Raw genomic sequence first — 26,096 nt, 5'->3', positions numbered from 1 at the left:
TAAACTTGTTAGAAATCCTAAGTGGGAAAGTGTTTGGTTATTATCACACAAGTTTTTAGTTAAAAACAAGATAAAAGAAATCGGTTTGAAAACAATTTATATATATCCTGTTAAACATTTTCTTAGTAAGTTTAAGAAGGATATTGATGTTAATTGCTCTTTTTGCTCTTTGCACTTGGAAACTGTACCCCAGATCTTCGGGCACTGTCATTTTAAAAAGTTGTGGTATGATGTCTCTATATTTATCAAAGAAATGGTACTCTTTAATTTTAGTTTTGGAATATTTGAATTATGGAGATGTAAATAATGAAGTTGTTGTTATTAATCCGTGTTTAAATTTTAAAATACTGTGCATTTTAAAATGTAGGGGTCGGTGTCATGGCCAAATTGCCCCCCTGGCCTTCGTACCACGACACATGTCTGTGCATTCATTTGTAAACAAGGTGCAGCACATGCAGGGTCTACGTCAACAGCACCACACGCAATTGCCGTGGGTCAGAGAGCTCTCGGATTTCATCAGAAATATCTTAATTTGTTTTCTGGAGATGAACAAAGGTATTATGGGGTTGGAATGACATGAGGGTAATTAAAGGGTTAGTTCACCCAAAAATGAAAATTATGTGATTAATGACTCGTGTCGTTCCAAAGCCGTAAAACCTCTGTTCATCTTCGGAACACAGTTTAAGATATTTTAGATTTAGTCCGAGAGCTTTCTGTCCTTCCATTGAAAGTGTGTGTACGGTCTACTGTCCATGTCCAGAAAGGTAAGAAAAACATCTTCAAAGTAATCCATGTGACATCAGAGGGTCAGTCAGAATTTGTTAAAGAAATACATGTTACAATGTTTATGAAAAAACATTTTGGTCCAAAAAAAATTAAAAAACAATTACGACTTTATTCAGCATTGTCTTTTCTTCCGAGTCTGTTGTAAGCACCTTCACTGCAGTGTAGTGATATCGATTTAACCGGTTTTTCTTGAACCAGTTCACCAAATCAAACTGAATCGTTTGAAAGGGTTCGCGTCTCCAATAAGCATTAATCCACAAATGACTTAAGATGTTAACTTTTGTAACGTGGCTGACACTCCCTTTGAGTTAAAATTTATTTAGAGTCAAGTTATATTGACATTGACTATGACGTAATGTTTACAGAGGACTTAGCCATCACCTTCAGGCTACAATAAAGTGAAACAGAAACTGTAGTCCTACATAACCCGAAATCCTACTGAACATCTTCTTCACTTTTTTTTTGTTTTGAATGACACACAGTAAGTTCTGCTGTGTATTTTCTTCTGATAACAGACAGGTGAGAGGAATGATTTTTCATTTGAAAACATGATTATGTAATCTGTTGGCAGATACACAAATGTTATCATTGTCTTTATCATTTTCATTATTAGATCAATGAAATGTATATCTGCGAAGGCTACATAAGTCAAGAGTGAAACTGAAGTTAATTACCGTCTTCTTTTCAAAATGATTTTGAATGGAACTTATAGAAGGGAGTATTTTAACAAAAAAGGATACACCTTCAGTAATATAAATCATGTGACTTGCATTACATTCAACAACCTCGTGTTGTCACTATTTCTTCACTAACAGCCTTGACTCCTTTTAGATCATTTTTTCTCGTACTGAAACGATGATTCTGTTTTTTTATTCTTCTACTTCTTTTGACACAACTGAAAATGAACAGATATTCATTAGAGATGGCTGATCACACAAAGACGGAACACAGTCAAAACACATCTAATGTTCTTTGTGATGCCTGCCATGGAAATCAAAAACTCAGCGCAGTAAAATCATGCTTGCAATGTGTAACATCCTTCTGTGAGACTCACTTGGAAAATCACAAAACAGCAGCAAGGCTCATAAAACACAAACTGATCGACCCCGTGGACAACCTGGAAGATTATATCTGTGTAAAACATGAAAAACCTCTGGAGTTATTCTGCAGAGATGACCAGACATTTCTCTGTCCTATCTGCATAGAAATAGGACACAAAGCACACAACATTGTTCCTATAGAACAAGAGAGTGGAGATCAGAGGGTGAGAAATACAACAAAAATATCAGAAGATACTTAAGCAAAACAAATTTGTGTTAATCAAACCAAATTGTCATAAAATCACTAAGAAAGAATTATCATCCTCAGGCTCAGCTGGAAAAGACACAAGCAAAAGTCAAGATGATGATCCAGGATAGAATAAAGAAGACAGAGGAGATAAAAAGCTCTGAAAAGGTGCACTTTAAATGATTCAAAGAAATAACAACTATGTACATGTTATGTTTAATGGTTACTCACCTTGTGGAGCTGGATGAGATAATGCTATAGAATACTTCACATAAGTCTTAACTCTGTTTCCCCTAACCTCACCAGAACAACAATGTTAAAAGTCTCACCGCTCTGATTGAGAGATGTCTGTCTGAGCTGCTGGAGGTGATCGGGGAGAAGCAGAAAGCAGCAGAAAAGCAGGCTGAAGAGCTGCTTAAAGAGCTGGAGCAAGAAATGACTGAGCTCAAGAGCAGAGAGACGGCGCTGGAGCAGCTCTCACACACTGAGGATCACCTGCACCTCCTACGGGTCAGTGATCTTTACTCAGCGATATATCTTAGAATTCATTCATTAGATAAAACTGCACATCAGTGATCCCCTCTCTCTTGAAATACTGCAGACTTGCTCATCTGTGTGCAGCCTTCCACAAGTCAAGTCCCGGACCAGCAACATTACTGATATGAATATAGATCTGACCACAGAAGTCTTTGAGAAAGCTCTCCAGGGCCTTCAGGAAAACATCAAAATGGAACTGAAGAAATTCTTTGAAATCAGTCAGTATTAGGGGAAATATATACTCTGTTGCTTCACTTGTCTATGTTTTTGTTTAAATGTGAATCACATTTTTCTTTTCATAGCCCACTGTCCACACAGACCTTCAGTTGTTCAAGAGTCTTCCGCCTCTTCCTTCTCATCCTTTACTGATGTCTGAAAGTTCTACAGTGATGGAGGAAAAAGATGTTTCTGCTATCCTGAGCACAAAGCAGGGCACTCTGACAGAAATTTCAAATACTACAACAAGCAATGTTCAGACAGAAAACAAAATCTACTTCAGCAAGAGCAGCACTTCACCAAAAAGAGTGGAAAAGATGAATAAAAAAGGTGCTGTAACTGATAAGACAGACATATACAGAATAGAACACTTTTTTGCTTTAAAGTCTTTAACTAAGTGCTTTATTGTGCTATTTATACAAAACTGACAAAAAATTTTTGTCTTCTACCAATTGACGTAATAGAAGTTTTTAAATCAATAACTTTTCAAAAATTGTGTAAATTGATTCATTTATGTCACAATATTCCCAGTCACCCCTACTCCATGTACTTGTGAGGCTTAAGGCTGGAAATACAGCACAAACCTTTTGCTTAGATTTTTTTTACAGTCTGGAGGAGAAACTAGACTCTAGTTTCCAAAAGTCAGAGCCAGTCTGCAGATTTGAGTCGACAGATTCCATAGAAAATGGCATAGTTTTTGATGGTCACAGACTCCGATTTTTTTACATTTGATATTTTCACCTGACTTTTTTTTCCCTCAATTACTTTTTACAAAGTCGGTAAGTGTATGATGCCTGGCATTTAAAATCTGTTGTTGATGAAGGTTAATAGAAGTGTATAGTAACATTAAATATTTCTCCATCAGCAGATCTGAGTACAATAAAGAAACATTACGCAGGTAACGTCCACATGGTCCTGATTAACATAAGCATAGGTTCCTCTCATATTGAGCTTTTAAATTGGCTGCTTGTATTGAATTTGTCACTGCACATGTGTTTCTTTTTGCAGTGAATGTGATATTGGATCCTAAAACAGCTCATCCTAAACTCATCCTGTCTAAGGACAGAAAACAAGTGAAGCATAGTGGATCCTGGAGAGATGTTCCCAATAACCCTGAGAGATTTGACTCGTCTTCTTGTGTCCTGGGAAAGGATGGGTTTTCCTGTGGGAAAATTTATTATGAGGTTGAAGTCGGTGAAAAAACTGAATGGGACTTAGGTATGGCTAGAGAGTCCATTGAGAGAAAGGGGAAAATAACAGTGTGCCCAGAGAATGGATTTTGGAGTATTTGGCTTAGAAATGGAGATGAATATGTGGCTAATGAATCTTGCCCCGTTCCTCTTTCTCTGAAAGACAAACCCCAGAAGGTGGGAGTGTTTGTGGATTATGAGGAGGGTCTGGTCTCCTTCTACAATGTGGAGACCAAGGCTCTTATCTACTCCTTCACTGGTCAGTCTTTCACTGAAAAAATCTATCCATTTTTCAGCCCTTGCAACAAGCGAGGAGATGTGAACACAAAGCCTCTGATTATCTACTAGTTAGTTAGTCTTCTACTAGTTAGTGTATTTATTAAACAATGTAAAGTTTTAATGCAACAAATAAATGACAAGGGTCACACATTGCCCTAGGATTGAATCTCTAACCTTCCTACATCCAAACATCTGTATGTTTGATGAATTAGAATTACTATACTTTATTATTTTTATGTATCAAATACATTTTTACATTACAGAAGTTGTATGAAACATTACACTATTCTAATAAGGACATTTGGTGTGGTAGCATTGCTTGTATTGTGTTCACCCATAGATTAATAACTTTCACTTGTATGATTTTCATCTTTGGATAAAACTGTCTGCTAAACAAATAAACATAAATGCGGTTGATGCTTTAATTCTGTCACTCACTGTATGCCAACACCCTGACCATTCAACTAATCTGACACAGAATTGAAATACAATTTGAAAGAATAGTTTCTCATCATTCAGTACAGCTTAGTACTCAGTAATACATTTGCTTACATGAACAGTGTCAATGCTCCAACAAAAAAGGGTTTTAAGCGCCCTTCAGGCAACCTTTAGAAATCATTGTGACACCAAGCTTTGTCAATGTCACTATAAAGAGCTAAGTAGGTTTGTCAAAGCCACATGGTTAATTTGTTTTAAGACATAATTAGCTTGTCAAACTGCCTCATGGTATTACACTTATGGCTTTCTCAAGTAGATTTTAATGTAAAAATCATTTGGGACTTGAAAGTGGCCAGAGGGGCACATGGATCAATCATGATCAACCGTTCGCTGCGGGGCCCGGTGCAACCGCACCCCAGTAAGGATGGCCCTGTTGGGGATGTACAGTACAGACGTTATGTATGCACATTTTGTAGGTTTCTTATATCTGACAAGACTAGTTAAGTTCACAGACTGCTCTTTTAATGAGTTAAAGAAGACATAGACTACAAAACTTTAAATTAGATTTTTTTTTTTTAACTGATATAGACAGTTTTGCAGTTGAAAGTTCACGTAAATGCTTTAATTATATGAAAGTTTTAAAGTTTTGAGTTTTAAAGTAATAAAGGCTATGGATTTTATTTATTTCGGAATATTCATCAACTTCCTTTAAAATCGTATTTCACAAACTGGCCACTAGATGGTACACTATTACTGTATAAACTCCGGTCAACGCAATTATAAATCCTGTGCTATGATTACCAAAAAAATAATAGCAATAATTAGAATAAAATCAATGCACATGGACCTTACTTAGAACTTCAGGACATCTGCTTAGGCTCATTAATGAAATATTCATTTAAAATATTTAGGATTTTGTATCTTTTACATTGCTATAAAACAGTAGTCATGATAAAGTTCAATAAATAACCGTCATTACTGGAATACATAAAAATTAATTAATTGTAGATATACTAGCAGTTCTTGAATTCCACAGATACACTAACATTCTTAATTCCTCAGGAACAGCCCTATTTCAATCCTCTCAACACCTTGTACGACTACAGAATGTTAGAACATCCCATCACACCCCACCCTCTTCTTTTTCTGCTCTTCCCTCCCTCCCTCCCTCCCTGTTCCCAGTCCTTTTCCTTCCCTTTTCCTAAGCTGAATGAATGGAAGGTCCCCGCAGCACAATGGAAGCTGGTCTCGTAGGAATGCCAGAAATGTCTGGTGTCAGCAGGAGACTGGTGGCCATGGGCAACACACCCCCCATGACATCACAGACGGTTCATTCCGCCCACCTCCTGGCTCCACTCCACTTCTCTCCCCCATCCCTCCATTTTTCCAAAGTAAAGCGGGATATTTGAGGACTGAAACAAAGGTGTTTCATTACATTGGTTTGTAATAGGTATTTTATTCTTTGGGCAGTGTGTGTGTTTAGTAAGGAAGCGTGTATGTGTGTAACATTCACATAATGTATATGTATATATGTATTGGTTTAACATACAGCTCAATAAATCCAACAGTCTTTTCTCTAAACACTGAATATGGTTCTAGGTCAAATAAACTAAACACTGACCGTGTTTCCACACAGTCTTTCTCTATGAGACACTAACCCAGGGCTGGGGTTCAATTCTATTCTTTTGACAGACAAGCATGCGTCAAGGAAAAGATCCCTGGTGTGGTCGTCATATGGACGACTCTCCGTAAATGGAAAAGCACAGCAACAATCTACACCGTTTGATTCATGTGATATTGGATTTCTCTCTTAGCTTTGTGCGGATTCTTCTTTCCCATTCTTTTTCTCTGTTTCCCCCACTCTGCCTCTCTCCGTCTGTCTCACTCTCTCTATTCCTTCTTCCCTCATTCTTTCTGGCAGGCATTCAATTTCACACTTGGGGGAGCAGAATGAGGGTAAGGTCAGGGCTGTGTCAACAGAGGCCAGCATTTCTTTTTTTTTCCTGCTGATACAGGGAGAATGAAGGGAGAAAGAGAGACCTAAGTGTCCCTTTTCTTCTCTCCTTCGCACATGCACCTACTTCTCGCTGCTCTCTCACACACTAGCAGACACTGATTCCTTCCCTAGGGTTTTCTCACTGCAGTTGTCTTGTCTAGCCGAGCAACAAGAGTTACTAGTGAAAATGACCTTTCATTTAGAACACAACCTCTCAAGGATGAATACTGTGGAAAAATTGACACGCAGGTTAACAGCTTTTCCATTTATTGACTTTAACACAAGACTTAGCACTATTAAAACCAAAATGAAATTGGCACTACTTGCTTGTGTTTCATTGGATCCCCTAAGGGAACATGGCGATAGAAAAAAAAAATGAGAAGCAAGAAAAAATTAAATGTTTAGATGTTCACTCACAAAACTTTTCGCATTCTCTCACAAAATATTCAGAAATATATATTTCTGTATGTTTATTTTTTTATTTTTTTGTAGTAGTAGTAGTAGTTTTTTTTTCAGGAGAACACATTTTTTTGCAAAAGAATGCAAAAGCTTTGTAAACAAATTAAAAGTTTATTTAGAGAAGATTTTGCAAGAGAATGCAAAAGCATTGATACATATGTTTTATCCTCCCATATATTATTATTTTTTGGCTATGTCCCAACTCTGTAACTAATGATTTATTGTTATTCAGATTTTTTTAATGTATGTATCATACAGTATAACGTTATGTAAGCAACATTCAATTGCACTGCTTTTCCACTGTTTTTCTATATAAACATGCACTACATAAATGCCTTTGACCAATTTTTTTTCGTCTAAGATCTTTTGCCATATCAGCTTTTTTGTTTTCAATTAAAACAACCAGTTACTACTTTTTTTTTTTTTCATTTTGTTTTATTGTGTTATGTTAAGTATACCATTACATTCTGATCCTGATCCAATCAATTCCCAATAATCTATTTTTTCCTTGTTAAATAGCAAAAAGAAAGAAATATGTCACTTTACAGAATTACAATGATTTGCGTAACCCCACAAGCTGACTTAAAATTAGTTTGATGCACAATTCAGATGTATTAACTGATGTATATATGTGTTTGTGTGCACTAGTGCATGTACATGAGCAAAGTTCATGCTGTGATTTCTGACACACCCTACTGACTGACTCACATTGGCTAATGAGTGCAAAAGCAAACAAGGTGAGGCAGTTCAACGGATTTAGTTACATGTCTCATTCTACCATACAGCGCCTTTCCTCTCTTTCTCACTCTCTCTTTCTCTCTAATTACTCAGTTGTTGGCAGTGAGTTTTGTAGTGTGGCAGTGCCAGTTTTGCCAGCAGGGCACAAAGGATTTACTGACCTATTGCTAACACTGGGAGCTTCCTCTAGTAAGCTCATAAAACACTGCACACACTTACACTTCAAAATCACACCATGCAACCCAGTCCCAGCATATGCTGCTTAATGCAGATGCAACTTTGTGGATAGAAACATTATTTATATGCATTATAGAACAATATAGAAGTCTAAGGCTCAGTCTTGTGCTAACTGTGCTTGCTTTGTTCATATTGTTCTCTTTTGTAAGACATTTAGGATAAAAGCATCTGCTAAACATATGTAAAAGTACATTTTCAAAAATATGGCTCCAATTAAGAGTAATCCTAATCAATGATAATAATATGAACCCTATCAATTAAATATATTATAAGCATATTTTCTGTGCATGCAAGTGTTATTATTGCTGAAAGTTGTTTGCAACTTTCCCTTAAATGTCCTGTCAGCAATTTGAGGTCTTTTGATTATTACAACTACTGTTTAGAACGTCTTTAAAGCACTTCAGATCACCACATTAAACAATAAAGGAGCCAGATGAAGAGTTGGAAATCCATGTGTTGCAAGTCTACAGTCATCCGTACCTCAAGAAAAAGTAAATTAGTCATTAAGTCGTTAAAAAAAACCTCCAGACTTCACAAGCTGCCAAGAGATTAAGCAGGCTATATTACAGGTGACTTGTTAAATAGAACAAAGAACAGGTGCAAACAAAGAACAGAAACCATGACAACACAAATAACATTATGCAGACAAGGACCTCTGGTGGTGAACATGCAGGTGTGCTAATGGATTTGATAAAAGGCCTTACAAAAGATTGGGAAAATACTTTTAATCAGAAAGGATACAGGAAATGATCAGAAGTGAAAGCAAATACTTTGAAATTGTTACTAAATATTTATATTCCATATAAATTGTATTCTATTCATCTAAGAATCTTGGAGGGAAAAATATACTGGTTTAGCAAAATATTAAGTAGCAGTTTTTTCAACAATAACAAGAAGAAATGTTTCCTGAGCACCAGATCATCTCAAATCAGCATCACACTAAAGACTGGAGTAATTGCGGTTTTGACATAACAGGAATACATTACATTTTAAAATTGCATTTTAAAACAGGAAAGTTATATAAAATAGTAATAATATTTCACAATATAGCTGTTTGCATTTGTGAACATAAGGGGCTTCTTTAAAACATAAAAACAAAAAATCTTATACCAACCCCATGGTGGTATATCTATATCCTGCTGAGGATATCTTCTCATATCCTTAGGAAGCACCAGCGACAAAACATACCACGTCATAACAACACATTTTGAGTTTTATGAATTATTTTGTGACTGACATATTTGGCTCAACTGTGATGAGATTCAGAGAACAGAGAACGTGAAACTGTAATCAAACCAAAAACAGCCGAGTTCCAGGAGCGTGTTGATAACATAAACTGGGATTTATCTGTTTGGTTTGGTCAGTGAGGGCCAGCTGTCTTTGTAGGCTTTTACATTTAGAGCTCTTGCGTTTTTGTTACTGTTTAATGTTTCAGCAGGAAATGGTGTATTGTTCAATTCCTATGGTGGAAAACATACTGAAATGATAGGTGTGGTTTAGTGGATTAGTAGCATATGCATATTTATTGCAATAAAGTTGAACATGAAAAAGAGAAACAAAAGAATGGAAAAAAAAGATCTAAGGTGTTCTTCTGCATACCACGGTGCATTTATTTTAGTTCAAGAGCTGCCTCATTGCAGGAGGTCTTTATAATCGCTAATCTCTATTTGGTTTAAGAGAAAAGTTCTATGTTGTGTGTGTGTGTGTCTGAGTGTGTGTTTGGGGAAGATGGAAATTACATTTCGATAATGGGAGGCCTAAGAGCAGAGCTGAATGCAGTGGCAGACTGGTGGCTTGGAAAGTTCAGTTCTTGTTCTTTTGTCAGTTCTTTTGGTTTTGTGCTAATGATGGTTTTAGGGGGTGTTCTACCCTGCTGTTCAAAGAACAAAACCGAGAGAGGAGGAGAGAGAGAGAGAAAGAGAGAGAGAGCTGACCTTGGCGAGTGAGAGGAGAGGTGGGTAAATAAATTGTATTGAGGTTACCTTGACAACTGGCTATGCTGATTTTGGCCATCTCTGGGCCTATGGGAAAAGGAAAGAGGGGGAAGTATGGAGAGAGAGCGAGAGAGAGAGAGAGAGAGAGAGAGAGAGAGAGAGAGAGTGAGGAGTCAGTTATTTTATGTGCGAGTGCGTTTGTATGAGGGAGAAAAATAGAGACACAGAGAGAGAGAGAGAGAGAGAGAGAGAGAGAGAGACGCTGCCAGGCATGGACTTCATATTAATCATTAACACAATGTTCCCGAAAGTTCCTGCCAAACTAATATGGAAGATATTTATGATGCACTTTTTTTTCTTCTAAAAATTCTCTCTCTCTTATATGCTCTCTGACTCTATTCTTCTTTTTTTTCTTGTTGCTAGACTATGATAATTCTAGTGGAATTTACTTGCTATTATTTTCCTAATATAACAAGGGGAAAATGGAAGCACTGACTTTGGCCAAGCAATAATGATTTATCCCATGGCACGTTTAAAGAGAGACACATACATAAACGTGCACACATTAGTTTTTCTATTATGGTGGGGTTTTTTCCATTGACTTCTGTTATTTTAATACTGAGCTAATGATATTTTATAGCACCTAACCCTTAACTTGACCCACCCTCACACAAACCTTTCTGCATTTAAACAGTTTTATTATGACTTTTAAGACTTTTTCAAATGTAGTATGTTTATTAAGCCATTTACATTTGGCTGGTCCCCATAATGTAGATGATTTCAGTTTACACATCTATTGGCAGTGTGATTTTTAAAGAAAATGAATACTTTTATTCAGTAAGGGCACGTTTATTAAATCAAGAGTGACCGTATAGACATATTACAATGTTCCATTACAAATTTTTTTTGAGAAATTCTGTTCTTTTGAACTTTTTATCATAAAAAAAAAAAAAAAAAAAAAAAAAATCCTGAATAAATATACTACTATTTTCCCAAATAGAAAAAAAAAAATAACGGAGCATTTATAGTAATAAGAAATGTTTACTTAACACCAAATTAGCATATTAAAATGATTTCTGAAGAATCAAGTGTCTCTTGAGACTGAAGTATAATAAAAATTCAACATTAGCAAAGGTATTAATTATATTTTGAAATACCTTTAAACAGAAAAAGTCATTTTTAGTAACGATATTTCAAGGTATACTCTTTTTTTTTACTGTAGTTTTGATTTTTTTTTTTATCCGTCTTGGGGAGCATAAGAGACTTATTTTAAAAACATTTGAATATTAGTGTTTTGTGTATAAATATATACAATTTAATTTATTACAAATTAACTTCATCATTACAATTTTATTTTTAATTAACTTTTTAATTACACTTTTTAATTTTTTACATTTTTATATGCTACTTAATGCTTACCCGGGTATTAGATACTCTGTGGAACATAAAGGAGTACAGCAAAATGACCATGGTACCATGTTTTGAAAACTATGTTACTACTAAGATTCTTTTTGGTACATTGTGATTCAGAGATCCGTGCTTGTCTGTGTTCATGTGCATTGTGTGTGACTGCGCTAAAGTGTTACTTCGGCCCTCTAAGATTCCACTCAGCAATCATCAGCTTAATTGAATTCGCAAGGCATCGAACGGAGAAAATGTAACCAGCATTTTGCCTGTATCAGCTGTCCAGATGATGAATGAGACAGAAAGAAAGAGTCAGCCTATGTGTGTGCACTGTACATTCATTCCACACATACTGCATGTGTAGAGGAAAGACAAAGAAATTAAGGGTGGAAAAAAAATGGCAGAAGTCCCTAACATGTTAACCAGCAAGGCCTTAACCTTCATGTCAGCCTAACTGGAGTAAGTGACATCACTGCATCAACATAAAGTCGATAGAAGGAGCGTTCTTGTTTAGACTTCTCATGTTGAGCAGCACCCTCTCTCTCTCTCTCCCTCTGGCTGTGCACGACATTGTGATAGCTTAGTATGTATGAGTTGGAACGCTCAACAATGCAGTTGGACACAGGGAGAAAAAAGGGGGTGGGTTAGAGGGTGAAGAAGAGGTTTAGCACATTTGTAACCTGATTCGTATGAAGGAGTTGCAGGGAGTGTCTGAATGCTTGAGATTGCTATCACTGTGGGATTGCGCTTGTTGTGTATGTTTGTGTGTACGTCTAACCATATGCACTGCCATGAGATTTGCAGCATTATATCTGAAGTACAAACACAGAATGACGATAAAGACGAACATCTACAACTGAAACTGTTTTGAACTGATATCGAACCCTCATGCTCTAGGGGCCGTATCTTCCCAATGCTTGTCAAAACATGAAAAGTGATTAACTTTGTATTGTAAGCTTGTATTTGAATGAGGAGGGTGGGGGGCTCCTCTCTGTGTGTGCATTGTGTGTGAAAGAGCTTGGGAGAGGGGGTGCCTCTATGTGTGTGTGTGTGTGTGTGAGGCGCTCTGTAACCTAAACTCTCCTGACTCCAGGTGCAAGTAGAGGATTAGAGCACTCCTTCTCTCTTCTGTTTGTGCCAGCGTTGATATGAGACTGTTTTGTAGGTTGTATGTAAATATGTTCACCTATCTGACTCTCTTTGAATAAGAGCTGGGACAACGAGTAATTTTGGATTTAGGTTTTGAACTTTCTTAACAATTCTTCACTTTTGGTTTAAAGAAAATCCCATTAGAATAGTAATGGACACTTTATCTAGGTTTAGTGATCAGCTCTTATAGCTAAAGCAGATGTGTGGTTCATAATGATAATGGTGATGTAGATATCCAAATAAACAGAAAATAATATCTTAATGGGGGGGGGGCATTATTGGACTGTTTTTCCCATCAGCCTGTTAGGAAACAAAGTTGTGTTTACAAAATAAGACCTTGATATGATGAGCACATTTACATAACTAATCCCTGGAATTGTCAGATTTTTCCACATTTGTGGGTATTAAATCTTTGAAAGATATATATAAACCAGTTTTCCATGGGGGGATAAAACTGTATAATCCACTTGTTTTCTGAGTTTTTTTTTTTTCCACCTGTGAAATATCTATTATTATTGTAAGAAAATGAATGTGTTAATATAATTTCCATACACTATTATTGTGGTGTGTTTGCTTTTTCCTACACCTTTCCAATGCAACCAATGTACCAGTTTATTTATTAACCCCCAAGTGTATATGCTGTATTTTGTGTTTATCATGCATGATGACATTACCAGTAAAAAGTGAATTTACAGCAAAATATCATAAATTGGATGCATGCCGTTTGACTTAAAACAATTTAAGGTTAAAGACCATCTCTGCAATACAAAATTGTATTACTTGTGCATATAACTGTTTTGTGTGTGTGTGTGTGTAGTCAATGCACTTTTTACGATTCGATTAAGTAAACTGTTCAGTGACTCACTCACAACGCACAAAAGACCCTCGCTACGACCTACAGAAAATGGATTTAAACGATTCGAATCACAGGGATGAAGCAAAATGCCCATCACTACTGAGAAGCACATAAGCGTGTAAACTAGAGCACAGAGACGTAATGTCCCTTTAAGCACAGACGGCGAGCGGAACATCTGCGTCTCCTCCTCTGTGACATCGCGCACAGTAGCGTCCTATGGACGCCCTGACTCCGCCCACAAGTCAGGAAGATACAGAGCTCTCTGATCGTAAGTGGCCGTGTAGAGCGAGAGCTGATACAGACGTTTGTGTTATTAGTCCCAATTCAAGAGAATCAACATGACTGGCGCTTGAACGGAATGTCAGGTTAGCTTTCATTCGGACGCAATCCTCGTTCCTAGCTGGCTGTCGCGCACACAACTGGGCGATAGCACAATCTCCAGACTTATATTAACCATCTTTTATTAGATTCCCAATCAGGCTTTTCTTTGTAAGACAGTTTACACATACTGAAACAAAGTGGATTTAACAGTGGCTACGTGGTTCACCCGCACTCCAAGATGCTTCTGGTCTCCCAGCGGCTAGACTCACCTCGCATGGACCCATTAGTGAGTTTATGAGTTTCATATTATTAGATTGCTTTGAATGGTGGCTCACGATCATTTGGTGTTTACAAGTAAAGCCCGCTTATGTGTTTCACTTTGGCAATAAACGCGCACCTCATACACCTCCACAGTCTTTTACGCAGTAGTTGCTTTTTAAACTTTAACACTCCTACTGTTCTGCTTGAGGTCCAAAGTGAAGTTTGGAAACCCCAGTAGAGAAATCCCAGGGTTTTGTGTGCGTTAAATAAGGCAGACAGAGATTAGATGACAAGCTTGAAGACTGCATCAAAGATTAACTGGCGCTGTCCCACGCATTAACACACACATTCCGAGAAAGTACCATCTAGTACTATATTGATTTTGCTTTTTTTATTATTATTTATTGAAATATGAAATTGCGACTAGCCATATGACAAGTAGGAAGACTACTTTAACATGAGATAATGTTACTGTGGTAGCACTGGAGCTAGATAGGAGATGATGTACCTAGTAGCTTATCTTTTAAATACGTAATATTCTATATAAACTACTTCTGCGAAATAAATCTCAGTCTCTAGTAAACGGTTATTATTTTTATCACATATCCCTATAGAATTCAGTGATACAAATGTAGAGTTTGACCAATAGAATGGTTATTATTTGTCACTACTGGGATTGTGACTAGTAACAGAGGAAGTGCTGGTGACTAATTTAATAGATTACATTCACTACTGGAATAAGTAGGCTACTCGAAGCTGATTAACTGCTTGTAATTACAAAAATGTGCTACTAACATGAATAATAAATACTTGTTACTTGAACGCCTTGCCATTACGCTCACAGTCTGCTATGACAACCTCTGATTCAGAGGGAACAGCAGGCTTGAAAGGGACTCGAGATCCTATCAGCGCAGTCATTTAAACGGATGGCATGGATTGCTTAATCGATGCACGTAACGCAATTTGACGATTGATAAAACCTTTGTTTTCATACATACGGCTGTAGGCAATGTAGAGTCAGAGAAGTAAAAGCACCACACTGTTAAAGCAGCATGGGGTCTGCTTGTTGGAATGAAATGGCATTTATCAGACACTCAGCGGGGCTGCGCTCGCTAACAAAAGACTGAGAACTGGGGACTTGGACGAGAGCGCAGCTCTGGGGCTGCAGGCGCTGTGTAAATCATCTCAAAATGAGCGATAATATGAGTTTTCACTGTCGGAATTGGGGCTGCGTTTAAGCCTGGTGTTTAACAGTTAATGTGGATTGCTGAGAGATAAGAGAGACAGACGGTGGCTAAAATGCGGGACAAGGCTGCCAGTGTGTCCAGGATTAAGCCGAGCTATAGCAGAATACGTAATGGGATTATAAAGGTGGCGGAGGGTTCGCTCACTGTCAGAATAAGAAAGACTAGAAGGCAACTTGCATCACTGATTTCCATATCAACGAAGCGAAAAGTGTCTATATGTCTGTGTTTTTTAGTCCACGCTTGAGATCCCATGTAATTCAGTTTCTTGTAGATCAATAAACTAAAGGAGAACGTTCAATGACGAGCCTGATTTACGCGCTGCCCCCCTTCGCCTTCGCTTTGTCATGGATTTGCCCAAACACATTTCCGAAAGCTATTATTGTATTTCCAGAGATAGTCTAGCATGTTTACCCTCGATGGACAGTCCCATATTCTCAGTATCATAAGTTTCCCTTTAGTTCAGCAGGGAGTTTCCTCGGAGCGTTTTCTGTAACATAAGATTGCTTGATTATGAATAAATTATGAACAAAATGCAATTGTGGATTACATTAGGTATATATCAGTCATTTCGCGAGACTGTTTGTTGACATGAGAGTCGCTCATGTATTATTAATATTTATTTTTTAGCGGGCCCCGCCCACGTAACCCCTTTGACCTCCTTAATCCAGGTTAAGGGGTTCGATCTTTTGAAGTATTGCATTAAGAGCAGACAGCTCAGTTAAAAAATGTATTTTAGGCAAGCCAAGCTAAGCCCGATCCACAGTAATTATATAAATAAATAATAATTAGTATTATTGTTTTAAGTTTATTTATCTGATTACTATGTACACTCGCAAAAAGGATGTTAATTTAAAAAAAAATTGTGTTGACTATTTTAACGTTTTGTGTCATTATGTGTACATAATTGACACAAATTGTGTAACTATAACACATTAATGTGTAGAAATGATTATATTGTATTTGTATTATTATAATAAAATATATTTAACAATTTAAAATAAGCATGTTCAATAATTATTACATTTATATCATACTGAATATATTGGCTAAATAGATAAATAAATTAGCCTATTAAATTTTACATATATTTACAAATTCTGTGTTCCTCTGTGTTTCTGGAATCCAGTATCACAGTTGTAAATTTCCCGCTCCGGATCTTTCTGCTCCACTCGATTTGAACTGATCTGTGGCCAAATGAGTCAGTGCGCTTTGAAGCTGCTGTTGACGGATGAATAAAAGGGCCAGAGTGGAATGCGCGCTCTGGTCTTCAGATCTCGTGCACGCACAGAGCGTTTCACTGTAATGCGAGCAGCGCTCGTGAATACACTTGGATCTCACCTCAAAGTTAGGTGAAAGTTTAAAACAACACATCCAACTTTTATCTTACCGACGTTTCTAGGATGAGATCACTGAGTCAGGGATTATGCGAAGGAATTTAACTCCGAGGGGTTTTTTTCTTTGTAGAGAGACGGTGTTTGCGAGTTCAAAAGCAGTCTTCAAAGAGAGAGACTCAGCGCACCCTCATACCACAAACAATCGCTCTGTCATTTTCCCGCGCAAACTAAGAATCGTTCTCAGTGCATCACCTTGAGTGACTCGTTGTTCCTTCGTGAGGAGACAAGGATGAAATTGTGCTGATTTGCAGGAGGAGCCATATGGTGGATCGAGGAGATAGATAAGAACGGGAGGGGGGAGATGAAGATAGCGGGGTGTTGAAGTGATTCCGATATAGACAAAGAAAAAGTGAGAAAGGTTGTGCTGTCCAAGCCCAGATGTTTTGCTCTGGTGGTTGATGGAAATGTCTTCCTCATTGCCTCATTGTCACTGACATGACTACCTCCAGCAGACAAAAAAAAAAAAAAACCTCCAGCAGACACAGGATGTCAGTATAACGTCAGGTCGATGCTGGCATGACGTCGGACAGACGTTTTGGCTGAAATGAAAATCGGGATGACGTCAGTATTTGACTTCACAACCTAAAAACAACAACTATCAAGGTCAGCTGGACATAAAATTAACATTAGACGTTGAATTGACAATTAAATTTTTATCACCCGATGTCCCAACCGATATGTAACAGAATATCAATTATGACATTATGACATGTCTTATGACATTGTGTGTCTGCTAGGCCTGAGTGCGTGAAAATGAAGTCAATAAATGAATCATAAAATTGCATTAATTGTGTGATTCCAACTATTTTAAGAGGTGGTGATTTCATGATGTGATTTGTACAAAAAAATTGTAGGTTAAAAGTAAGCATGATGGGCTGCCATCTGACCTAACTGAGTGCGATGAGAAAAACGAGGCGAATTGACGAACGGTGCTTTTATACCAAATGCAAAACGATTGTTCGCCTTCTGCTATTTAACGTCTGCACGCTTGGTAGCACAGACCAACAATGCATTTTTCCTCAGATATGTATCGTAAATGGATTTAGCTCCGGTTACGTGATCCTAGCTCAAATCTCATTGGACGACCCGTGTTTTCACCAGTCTATGTGGAAGCATCCATATAAATCTATTGTTTTATTCCAGCGCATCATCGCGTCCGATATTCGTTTTGCTTTTCGCGCTCAGTGTGGAAAGGCCTTTTAGCATGAAAATATGAGATGAGAAATGTGAATTCATGTGAAAAATCCTTAAATCTTTCAAAATGTAAAATTGTTATGAATTGCGGTAAAGGCTGATTTCTGACTTCAGTGTCAGACCTACACCGTAGCCTACGCATAGATGCACTCCCTTACACCGTATCCTGACGTGCACCTCTCCAAAAATCTAATAACGCATCAATTCTACGTGGACCGCCAGCGATGTGATTGGTCTGCTAGAATCCCTCCCTCCGTAGTTTTGTGTTTTTATGTGCACTTTAATATATTTTTTATGTTACACCTTCTTATATAAAATAAAACAAAGCAAAGAACAAGTGTCTTATCATTTATTATACTACATAGCATTATACATCAGTAGTTGTCCGCGAGCAACAATGTTAATCTGCCATGGTACAAGTCCTTGTGGAGATTAAAAGAAGGCCATCTTCTCCCGTTCCGTTGTCTCCTTTTGTAGTTTTAAATAATAATTTAATGATTTGATATTTATTTGCCGCCATTACTATGGCTATAATACTTCTTCAACGAGTCGCTTCTCCTTCAGCTTTTGTCGTGTTACTGCAGGTTACACCAGCAACACGCCAGTGGACACTGCAGACTAGCGGTTTACATGTGTACTGCACATCGACGCGGACAACGACGGAGTATAAATGAAAACTGATGAATAGCCTACAGCACAGGATGGACGCAGAAGTATAAATCAGCCTTAAGAGTGTATTGGGGATTCTTTTCCCAGCTTCAAAGCATCTGATTAAAGTGCAGTAGCTTCTTCTTTCGTGATGCATTTAGCCACAATAAATGCACACACACCTTTTCATAAGTAGGTCCATATCTAATCAATCAAAGTTTCCACATTAGTCATAAATAAAATTACAAACATATTTTTCAGACATATTCAGAGGAACCCTGTCAGTTCCAGAGCAATTCTTTGGTACTGACTCTTTTCAAAGAAAGGGAACTGAGAAAACGAAAGAGCGAATGAGAGGAAAAGTGCACGTAGAGGGAAACCCTCATGTGTTTCTGTTATCGCTCTGACTTCCTGATTTAACGTCAGTTGGTGAGAAGGACAGAGAGAGCAAGCTAAGGTGAGCAACAGAGAGAAAAACTGCGTCATTGTGATCAGGCAAGACCTCACCAGGAAATAACAGTGTTGCCTAGGGATGAAAAACAAACAGGAGCACGTACAGAATATTGGGTTGAGTAATTTCTTTTCCTGTCTCAAACACTTTGCACAAAAACTCAGCCAGAGGTACTAGACTGGAGAACACACCTCAGAGCTTTGCCAGCTTTAAATGACTCTCTCCGGAAGCTCCTGCATCTCTCTGACACACGGAAGAAAGCTTACAAGCACCCGATTTTTGTTATAAGTGAAAGCGAAATCAGTGGCACAGCAGTGAATGAAAAAGACGAAGTGTGAATGCATAAGCCCAAATTACTGAATGAATCAGAGAAGCAGAGCTTAGCTCTGAGGAAACAGATGCTGCCTCTGGAGAAAACATTAGAGAACGTGAGGGCTACGATAAAGATAGAGACTGCTTACTTTACCTCTGACAATCAACTACTCTAAAGCCCCCGGTGAACTCAGCATCTGTTATGGCTCGAGAGCCCAAAGGAACATCATTCATTTGGAGCATAATTTTAGCTGCATCAGCAACTTAAAAGCTTTAAAAAGTTGCTTACTCTCCACACACCGATTTTGGAACAACCCCAGCCAAGTTTCTGTTTCTGTGCAGATATGTGGGAAATTTATGACTGATTTCAGGCCAGTGAGTGGAGTTGTTCTTCTTTCTCTAGTTATTTCTTATTCATTGAGGCTGAATTAGGCTAAAATGTTTTAAATATACAAAATTCTAAGTTCCCAAATTCAGTTCTTATGCTAGTTTTGAATCTGTGAAGATTGAACTTGTACCATATTTAGGGCTTCGTATCAAATCAGAGATTGATGTTAGGAAATAAACTCAAGTTTACCCTAAAAAAACAACAACTGAAATTACTTTGTTTCTCAGTCTGGCAAGGCTGGGAGACCTGTTTTAACCTAGATAAGACCAGCAAACTATCTTAGGTTGCCATACTTTTGTTTCATCATGATTTTAAGTTCAGTTGTGTTTAGTTTGAATAGCCCACAAAACATTCTCAAGGGAAGGATCTAAATGAAAATGGAAGCTCGCATGTAAAAAGTCAAGGGGGAAAAAGCAAAACAAAACAATGAGAAATGGAAATCTCCACGTACCCACTGAATGACATCATGCCTACAAATTTGCTCAGAGACAGTTTGTTTTGATTATTTGTATTGCTCTTTGTATTGGGGAACAAGGCAGTTGCTGTGGTTAAGTAGCTGTTTTGGTCTTTGAGTGTATGTTTAGCATTCCGTTTGGTCTCATTTGCATGTCTGATTCAATAGTTTGCATATAGAAGATCGTTCAAGATCATCTGATTCCCTCTTCTCTCCTCTCATTATTAAACTGTGTTGCAACACTGTCTGTCTATAGTCTCACCGCATGGAATACAGGTCTTTGTTCGGCACCAGCAGTGGCTTCCCGCTTGCATCATCATTACACACTCAGACTGTAATGAACCTGTGGCTCCTTTTGGAGAATGTGCTCAGGGTAGATGAGATACAGTTTGTTTTACCTTCCACTATAAGCCCTATAAGTCACTAGCAGTGATGAAATTAACTGCAACCTTTGTTAGATCAGACAGACATAAAGTGAGAATATCGAACAGTCCAGAAGCATTCCCAGAACATAACTGCAAAAAGTGTATGGGCTATAGAAGAGCAATGAGGCGGTGATTAAATAAGTGGCATAAAGAGCATCTCCAAATTTATGTATTGTATTTGAGTATGTTTACTTTTCTTGTTTCAATTTTATGCTAACCAGATTTTCTAATCTACAATCTGACTGTCTAATCTATATCATCTGACTATCTATTCTTTATAGGCATATGGACATTTTTGGGTGAACTTTAAAGCCCACTAAACGCAATTTTTTAAAATCCTGTACGATCTTAAAAATATAGACAAGGAAGTTTATGTGATGTTTACAGAACTGTGCAATAAACTGTAGCCAATACATTTAGCCATTATTTAATGTTGGCAAAGCTGGTTGCATACACTGGACAAGAAACAACTCAGGATTGTAAAACAGCTGTTGTGTGTAAAATCATAGATAACTGAGCGAAATTCATAAATCCTATTGTTTCTTCATTGCAAGGGAGCCTAATCTACTAAAACAGAACTATGTCGAAGGCAAAGATTCATTGCAATGACTTCGCCATCGATGAACATCGCACTAGCGATCAAAGACTCAAGACTGAACTAAGACAACAGAAAGTCTTTACGATCCCAGAGATCTCAGACAGTCAATATCGCACAGTGCTCATGTGCATGTAGCTACAAGAGAAATCTATGTTACTTTACATAATGTGATATATGTCTGAGTTAAAAAGGATTTTAAAAAATGCGAGCTGGTATTTGTGCTTGGAGGAGATGGATTAGAAAATACATGGGTTTTCTGTTGTCATCTGAAAAGTAAAGACCACAAACTTGTTAAGAATGTAAATAGGGTCAGTTTTGATTTAATGTTGACTTTTGGAGAAATGTAAAACTTTAACAACCTCAATGGGTGTTCTTCCAAGAGTGCAGCTGAACACAGATGCAACTGAAGATTAATCAGTACTGCGACTCACACAAGATTTCAAAGAGCCCATGTTGCCACAAAAGAGCAAGTAAATGTTTCTTGTTTGAACGTGTCACTACGATACACCGAGATGAATGGTCCTGCAAGACAGCGATCATGCCCACTAGAACGCACATGCACGCGAATGGCCGCGCTTTCATCTGCGGTCCAAAGTAAAAATACCCAGAATTCCTGGCACTTCATAATGCATTCATTCCCAGAAGCAGTTGTTGTAGTAACCTTGGCAGCTTTACACAAGTGCGATCTTTTTCCTACTTCTTTCTAAGGGATACAAATGGAATAGGGTGTAAATTATTAATTAGTGGAGATGGTAAGGGAAGGATTTTATTTATTCATACACAGGGACATTTTTATCTATGTGTGGACTTGATAAAAGAAACAAAGTAATATATGCAGAGTTAAAATGATCGATGACTGTGTTCGTAGGTGATTGGGGTGGCGATCTATCTGGTAGCAGTGTTGAATTAGTGAGTATTATAGGCTGTCTTCTGCATTGTTTCGTTGTTGTCTTGTCTGTGAGTGGTATTCTAGGTCACTCCCTCCTCCTCCCTCCTCCCTTGTGTCATCCATTAAGAGAGCCTGTGTGTGTGCATCTACGTTTGATCACAAGTGTGTGCTTGCCACTTTCATGTACTTCCTTTTCATGAAGATGGATAGACACCTATTTTTCTAGGTTTTTTATTGTTCCCCATAACTTTCATCAAGTACACCCACACATTTTTTTTTCTTTTCATTGCCTGCCTTCCTTCCTTCCTTCCTTGTATTATAATTTTTTTTTGGTCTCCGTTTGTGCATGTAAGTGATGGGGTCAGTGAGAGTGCCACTATAGCAGTAATGGGCCTATGTTGGTGTCCATTTGCGAGCGCATAGTAACAGATTGTGCCACATGGTTCATTGAGTAACTTGATCCAGACATAATATTTTACAATGGTTGGCTGTGGTTTGCCCAGTGACTCGGATTACATACACATACAGGTGTCTCCCAGACATCTCCATCCACGGTGCAAGGTCTTCTTGACCCCGGTGACCCCACCCCCAGCCAGTAGAAGGGTGGGGTCTTAGTAATTGATATAAATGATTAATAGCTCTCCATCCGCTCTGTTCAATTTAAACAGAATTGCCTTTTAATTTTAGTGTCGGCTTGAAGCCTCTCAGAAGACTAAACTTAATGATAAGGGCTTGTCCTGTCCATGTCACACCTTTTCATCGCATCTCAGTGTAAAGAGGTGTGATGAGAATGCAGCGTAGATTATGAGTGCATCAACAAATGTAAATCTTTTATTTTATTTTTTGCCATAAGAACTATAAGATGAAGTAATTGCAAGGTCCAGATGGAATATGCTGAAATTTCTTATTATAGTTTTGGTCAGTAAGATTTTATTTTAAAGAAATGGTAACACTTTATAATAACTGCATGCTATTAATCATTAGTTAAGCATTAGGAAACAGTTAATTGATCATTTATAAAGCATTAATAAGCATTTATAAGCAGTTTATAAATACAGATATAAATGCTTTATACCTGATTTAAAATCATATCTATAATGTGTTTAATAATTGTTTTTTCATACTTTATTAATGATCAATTTATCATTTCTAAATTAAGTTTAGCATTATTTACACACCAGTTATTAAGGAGTTGTCAGTGTTTCATAAGACCACTTAGAAATTGTAAGTAAATGATTAATAAATTATTTAAATGTGCATTCATACATCTTTTTATTCAGACATATAGTAATAGTTACTTATAGTGTTAATAAATTGTTTATTAACATGTATTTCTTCTTTAATTCAGGGTTAATTAAGGTAGTTATAAAACATATGTAGTTGTTAGTTAACTATTTTTGTGAGCTCATCTAAAGTGAGGACTATTTATGCCTTGTAAAGCTTTTGCAAATGAGATTTAAAGGCTGTAAATATTTATATGTTCTGTATCACTGTGTTGTGTTTGTTTCTGTTTTTTGTTTAGAAGATAACTGAGCCTTTAAATATCCTTTATAAATGCTTTACAAGGCATAACTAGTCCTCACTTTAGATGAGCTCACATAAATAGTTAACTGACCACTACTAAATGCTTTATAACTACCTGAATTTACTACATTTCTTGTGATCTTACGAATCACTGGCAACTCCTAAATAACTGGTTTGTAAATAATGCTATACTTCATTGAGAAATGATAAATTGATCATGAATAAAGTATGAAAATACAATTATTAAACACATTATAGATTTGCTTTTAAATCAAGAATAAAACATTTATATCTGTATTTATAAACTGCTTATTACTGTCTATTAATGCTTTATAAATTATGAATTATAATTTTACTAATGCTTAATTAATGATTAATAGTGTGCAGTTATTATAAAGTGTTACCAAAGAAATTAATTTAAAGAATGCACTGGAAATCCTAGATATAGACAACAAAGAGCAATTGTAGATAAACTGTTTATTGTTGCAGTCATTTATATTTGAGAAACTCTGCACTCATCACTCTGCCTCTGTGGTTCTTGTGTGTGTGTGTGCGCGTGCGTTCTTTTTTCCCTTCCACTGTATAGTTATTTTTAGAGAACATGGGAACTGTGAGCGTGAGATGCTCAGTTTGGTGAAGGGGCAAGCTCATGTCATACTGTGATTGCATGCCAGTGACAGGAAAGTCAGAGTTAGGAAGAGAAAGAGTGTGTGTGTGTGTGTGTGTGTGTGTGTGTGTGTGTGTGTGTGTGTGTGTTTGTGTGTGTGTGTGAGAATGGGAGAGATAATGAATGATTCACTACAAAAGCCATTTAAAAATCAGCCATACTTGTCTGACTCTCTTCCCTCTTCTGCATCCTTCAGCCATTACCAGAATATTAAAACATTTGTTTCCAGGAGCAAACGCAGAATTCCTACTTGGGCTGGTAAAATGACTGTAAATCTGATTGCGTTTGTGGAAGTGTGTGTATATACTGCAGGTGGCGGTTAGAAGGGTTTTACAAGTATCTTAACCTCTTGTCCCATGAGCCCTACAAACAGATGATGATGTAATTGAGAGCCGGGTCATTAGGTAAAGCTGGGTTTGCCAAAGCTCTAATGTGGATTTCTACAGCACTGAACATCTATAACTGCGACTTTTCTCTAGCGAACATGCAAGTTCATCAATGTAGACAATCCAAATAAACGTCTAATAATTGACTTTCTGGCTGAAGGGGTCAGACTGTTGTGAAAAGAGGACAACAAGTCAGTCAAGCTCTTTGTATCCCCTCTTATTTTTCCATCCCTTACTTCATCTCATTTTATCATGCACACCCTAAAATATTTTTGAAGGGGTTGCTCTAATGGCTTCAATCACTGTTTGGCCCAGATTTCCTAAACCCTGGAGAGCTCTGAGATGAATTAAATCGCTAAAGACCCTGCCGAAACCACAAAATAGGGCGAGACATCAAAGTGTAGGATTTCTTGTGCGTTTGTTATAGCTCTCACTTCAGAAATTAGTGTATCTAAAAGTCAGCGGTGGTGTTGTGCAAGTTTTTAGGAATGAGGCAGCACTCGGTTTTTATCTGCTATCAATTTGATGTGTTGCTCATAAAGAGTTTATCGTTTGTGTGACGGTAAACATTCCCATAATTTGTGTCAAAACCCTGCACGCGAAGAACCGCGTCAGCCCAGGAAGACGACCGCAGACGAGTTTCACTTCAGCTGCTTGGCTGTCAAATGTAAGATCAATATCTGACTTGATACAGGTGAAATCTCGTCGTTCGAAACGAAAAGCTTATCTCGCACTTATCTCCTCAGAGTCGGCTTTATTCTCCGCAAGTAATTGGCTTTGAGTCGAGCAGTATCCGCGCTAACAGCGTTGTCTGTGAAAACGCGCCGCTGGAACGCGAGACGACGCTGTCTGAAGTGGCGTAGCGGCTGTCTCGCGGTGCGTTTCAGTGTTGTTTGCTGTTGCGACAGAGCTGTGGGTGGAATGGAGGAACATATTTCTACCTCGCTCAGACGTCCAAAACAAACAGCGCTATGAAGGCTGGAGGTACTCTCCGTTAGGACCAAAATTCCACAGCTACCACGCAGCCAGGGAATCTTATTACTCTCTTCCTCTCTCTCCTTCTCACTGAGATTTAAATATTTTTTTCCACGGGGTTTTGAAGGGATTCTGTGGCCAACAGTAACAGTCATGCACCTTGTTCTGGTGCAATAGCAATAGTTATTGCCAGTGGCGTAGCCAGGGGAGGGGCCATGGGGGCACTGGCCCCTCCTGAAAACTGATTGGCCCCCCAGTGTGCCCCCACCCTTGTACTTGTCTGTCACTCACAAATTCAAATTATAATCTTTCAGTTTAGTAAATAACTCATGATTGCGTCGCGATGCTTCTCAACGAGGACCAAGAATAGCGAGCTGCTGTTTTCCAACGAAAAAAGCACCTATTTTAAATAGCTTATGTTTTTCGATTAGCGAGTTGTTGCAGTGCAAGAAGTGT

The 26,096-nt window shown here is 37.7% G+C and overlaps 2 protein-coding genes across 3 annotated transcripts in view; both read left to right on the top strand.

Annotated features, from left to right (window-relative positions):
* The first annotated feature begins 1,213 nt into the window (after positions 1-1,213).
* Positions 1,214-4,491, top strand: LOC113105374 (E3 ubiquitin-protein ligase TRIM39-like). The gene is made up of 8 exons (XM_026266410.1): positions 1,214-1,305; positions 1,696-2,050; positions 2,155-2,241; positions 2,380-2,583; positions 2,675-2,828; positions 2,913-2,980; positions 3,087-3,156; positions 3,778-4,491. The coding sequence occupies exons 2-8, from the start codon at positions 1,709-1,711 to the stop codon at positions 4,362-4,364; spliced, it is 1,512 nt and encodes a 503-aa protein (XP_026122195.1). The 5' UTR covers positions 1,214-1,305; positions 1,696-1,708; the 3' UTR covers positions 4,365-4,491.
* Positions 4,492-13,749: 9,258 nt separating this feature from the next.
* Positions 13,750-26,096, top strand: part of LOC113105807 (trithorax group protein osa-like) — a 61,446-nt gene continuing 49,099 nt past the window's right edge. The window contains exon 1 of one of the 2 annotated variants that reach the window (XM_026267110.1): positions 13,750-14,113. In XM_026267110.1, the coding sequence (XP_026122895.1) occupies positions 14,066-14,113 (48 nt within the window). In that variant the 5' untranslated portion in view covers positions 13,750-14,065. The remainder of the gene's footprint in view (positions 14,114-26,096) is intronic. The other variant, XM_026267111.1, reaches the window with a different exon arrangement.

The sequence above is a fragment of the Carassius auratus genome, chromosome 7, assembly GCF_003368295.1.
Source record: "Carassius auratus strain Wakin chromosome 7, ASM336829v1, whole genome shotgun sequence".
NCBI classification, from domain to species: Eukaryota; Metazoa; Chordata; class Actinopteri; order Cypriniformes; family Cyprinidae; genus Carassius; species Carassius auratus.
This window is presented reverse-complemented; position numbering and strand designations above follow the sequence as displayed.

What these genes read in the sequence shown, in the direction of transcription:
- LOC113105374 (XM_026266410.1), top strand. Translation starts at nt 1,709, where the DNA reads ATGGCTGATCACACAAAGACGGAACACAGTCAAAACACATCTAATGTT. An exon ending in AAGAGAGTGGAGATCAGAGG is followed by an intron (nt 2,051 to 2,154) that starts GTGAGAAATACA and finishes TATCATCCTCAG; the next exon opens with GCTCAGCTGGAAAAGACACA. An exon ending in GGAAAAGATGAATAAAAAAG is followed by an intron (nt 3,157 to 3,777) that starts GTGCTGTAACTG and finishes TCTCATATTGAG; the next exon opens with CTTTTAAATTGGCTGCTTGT.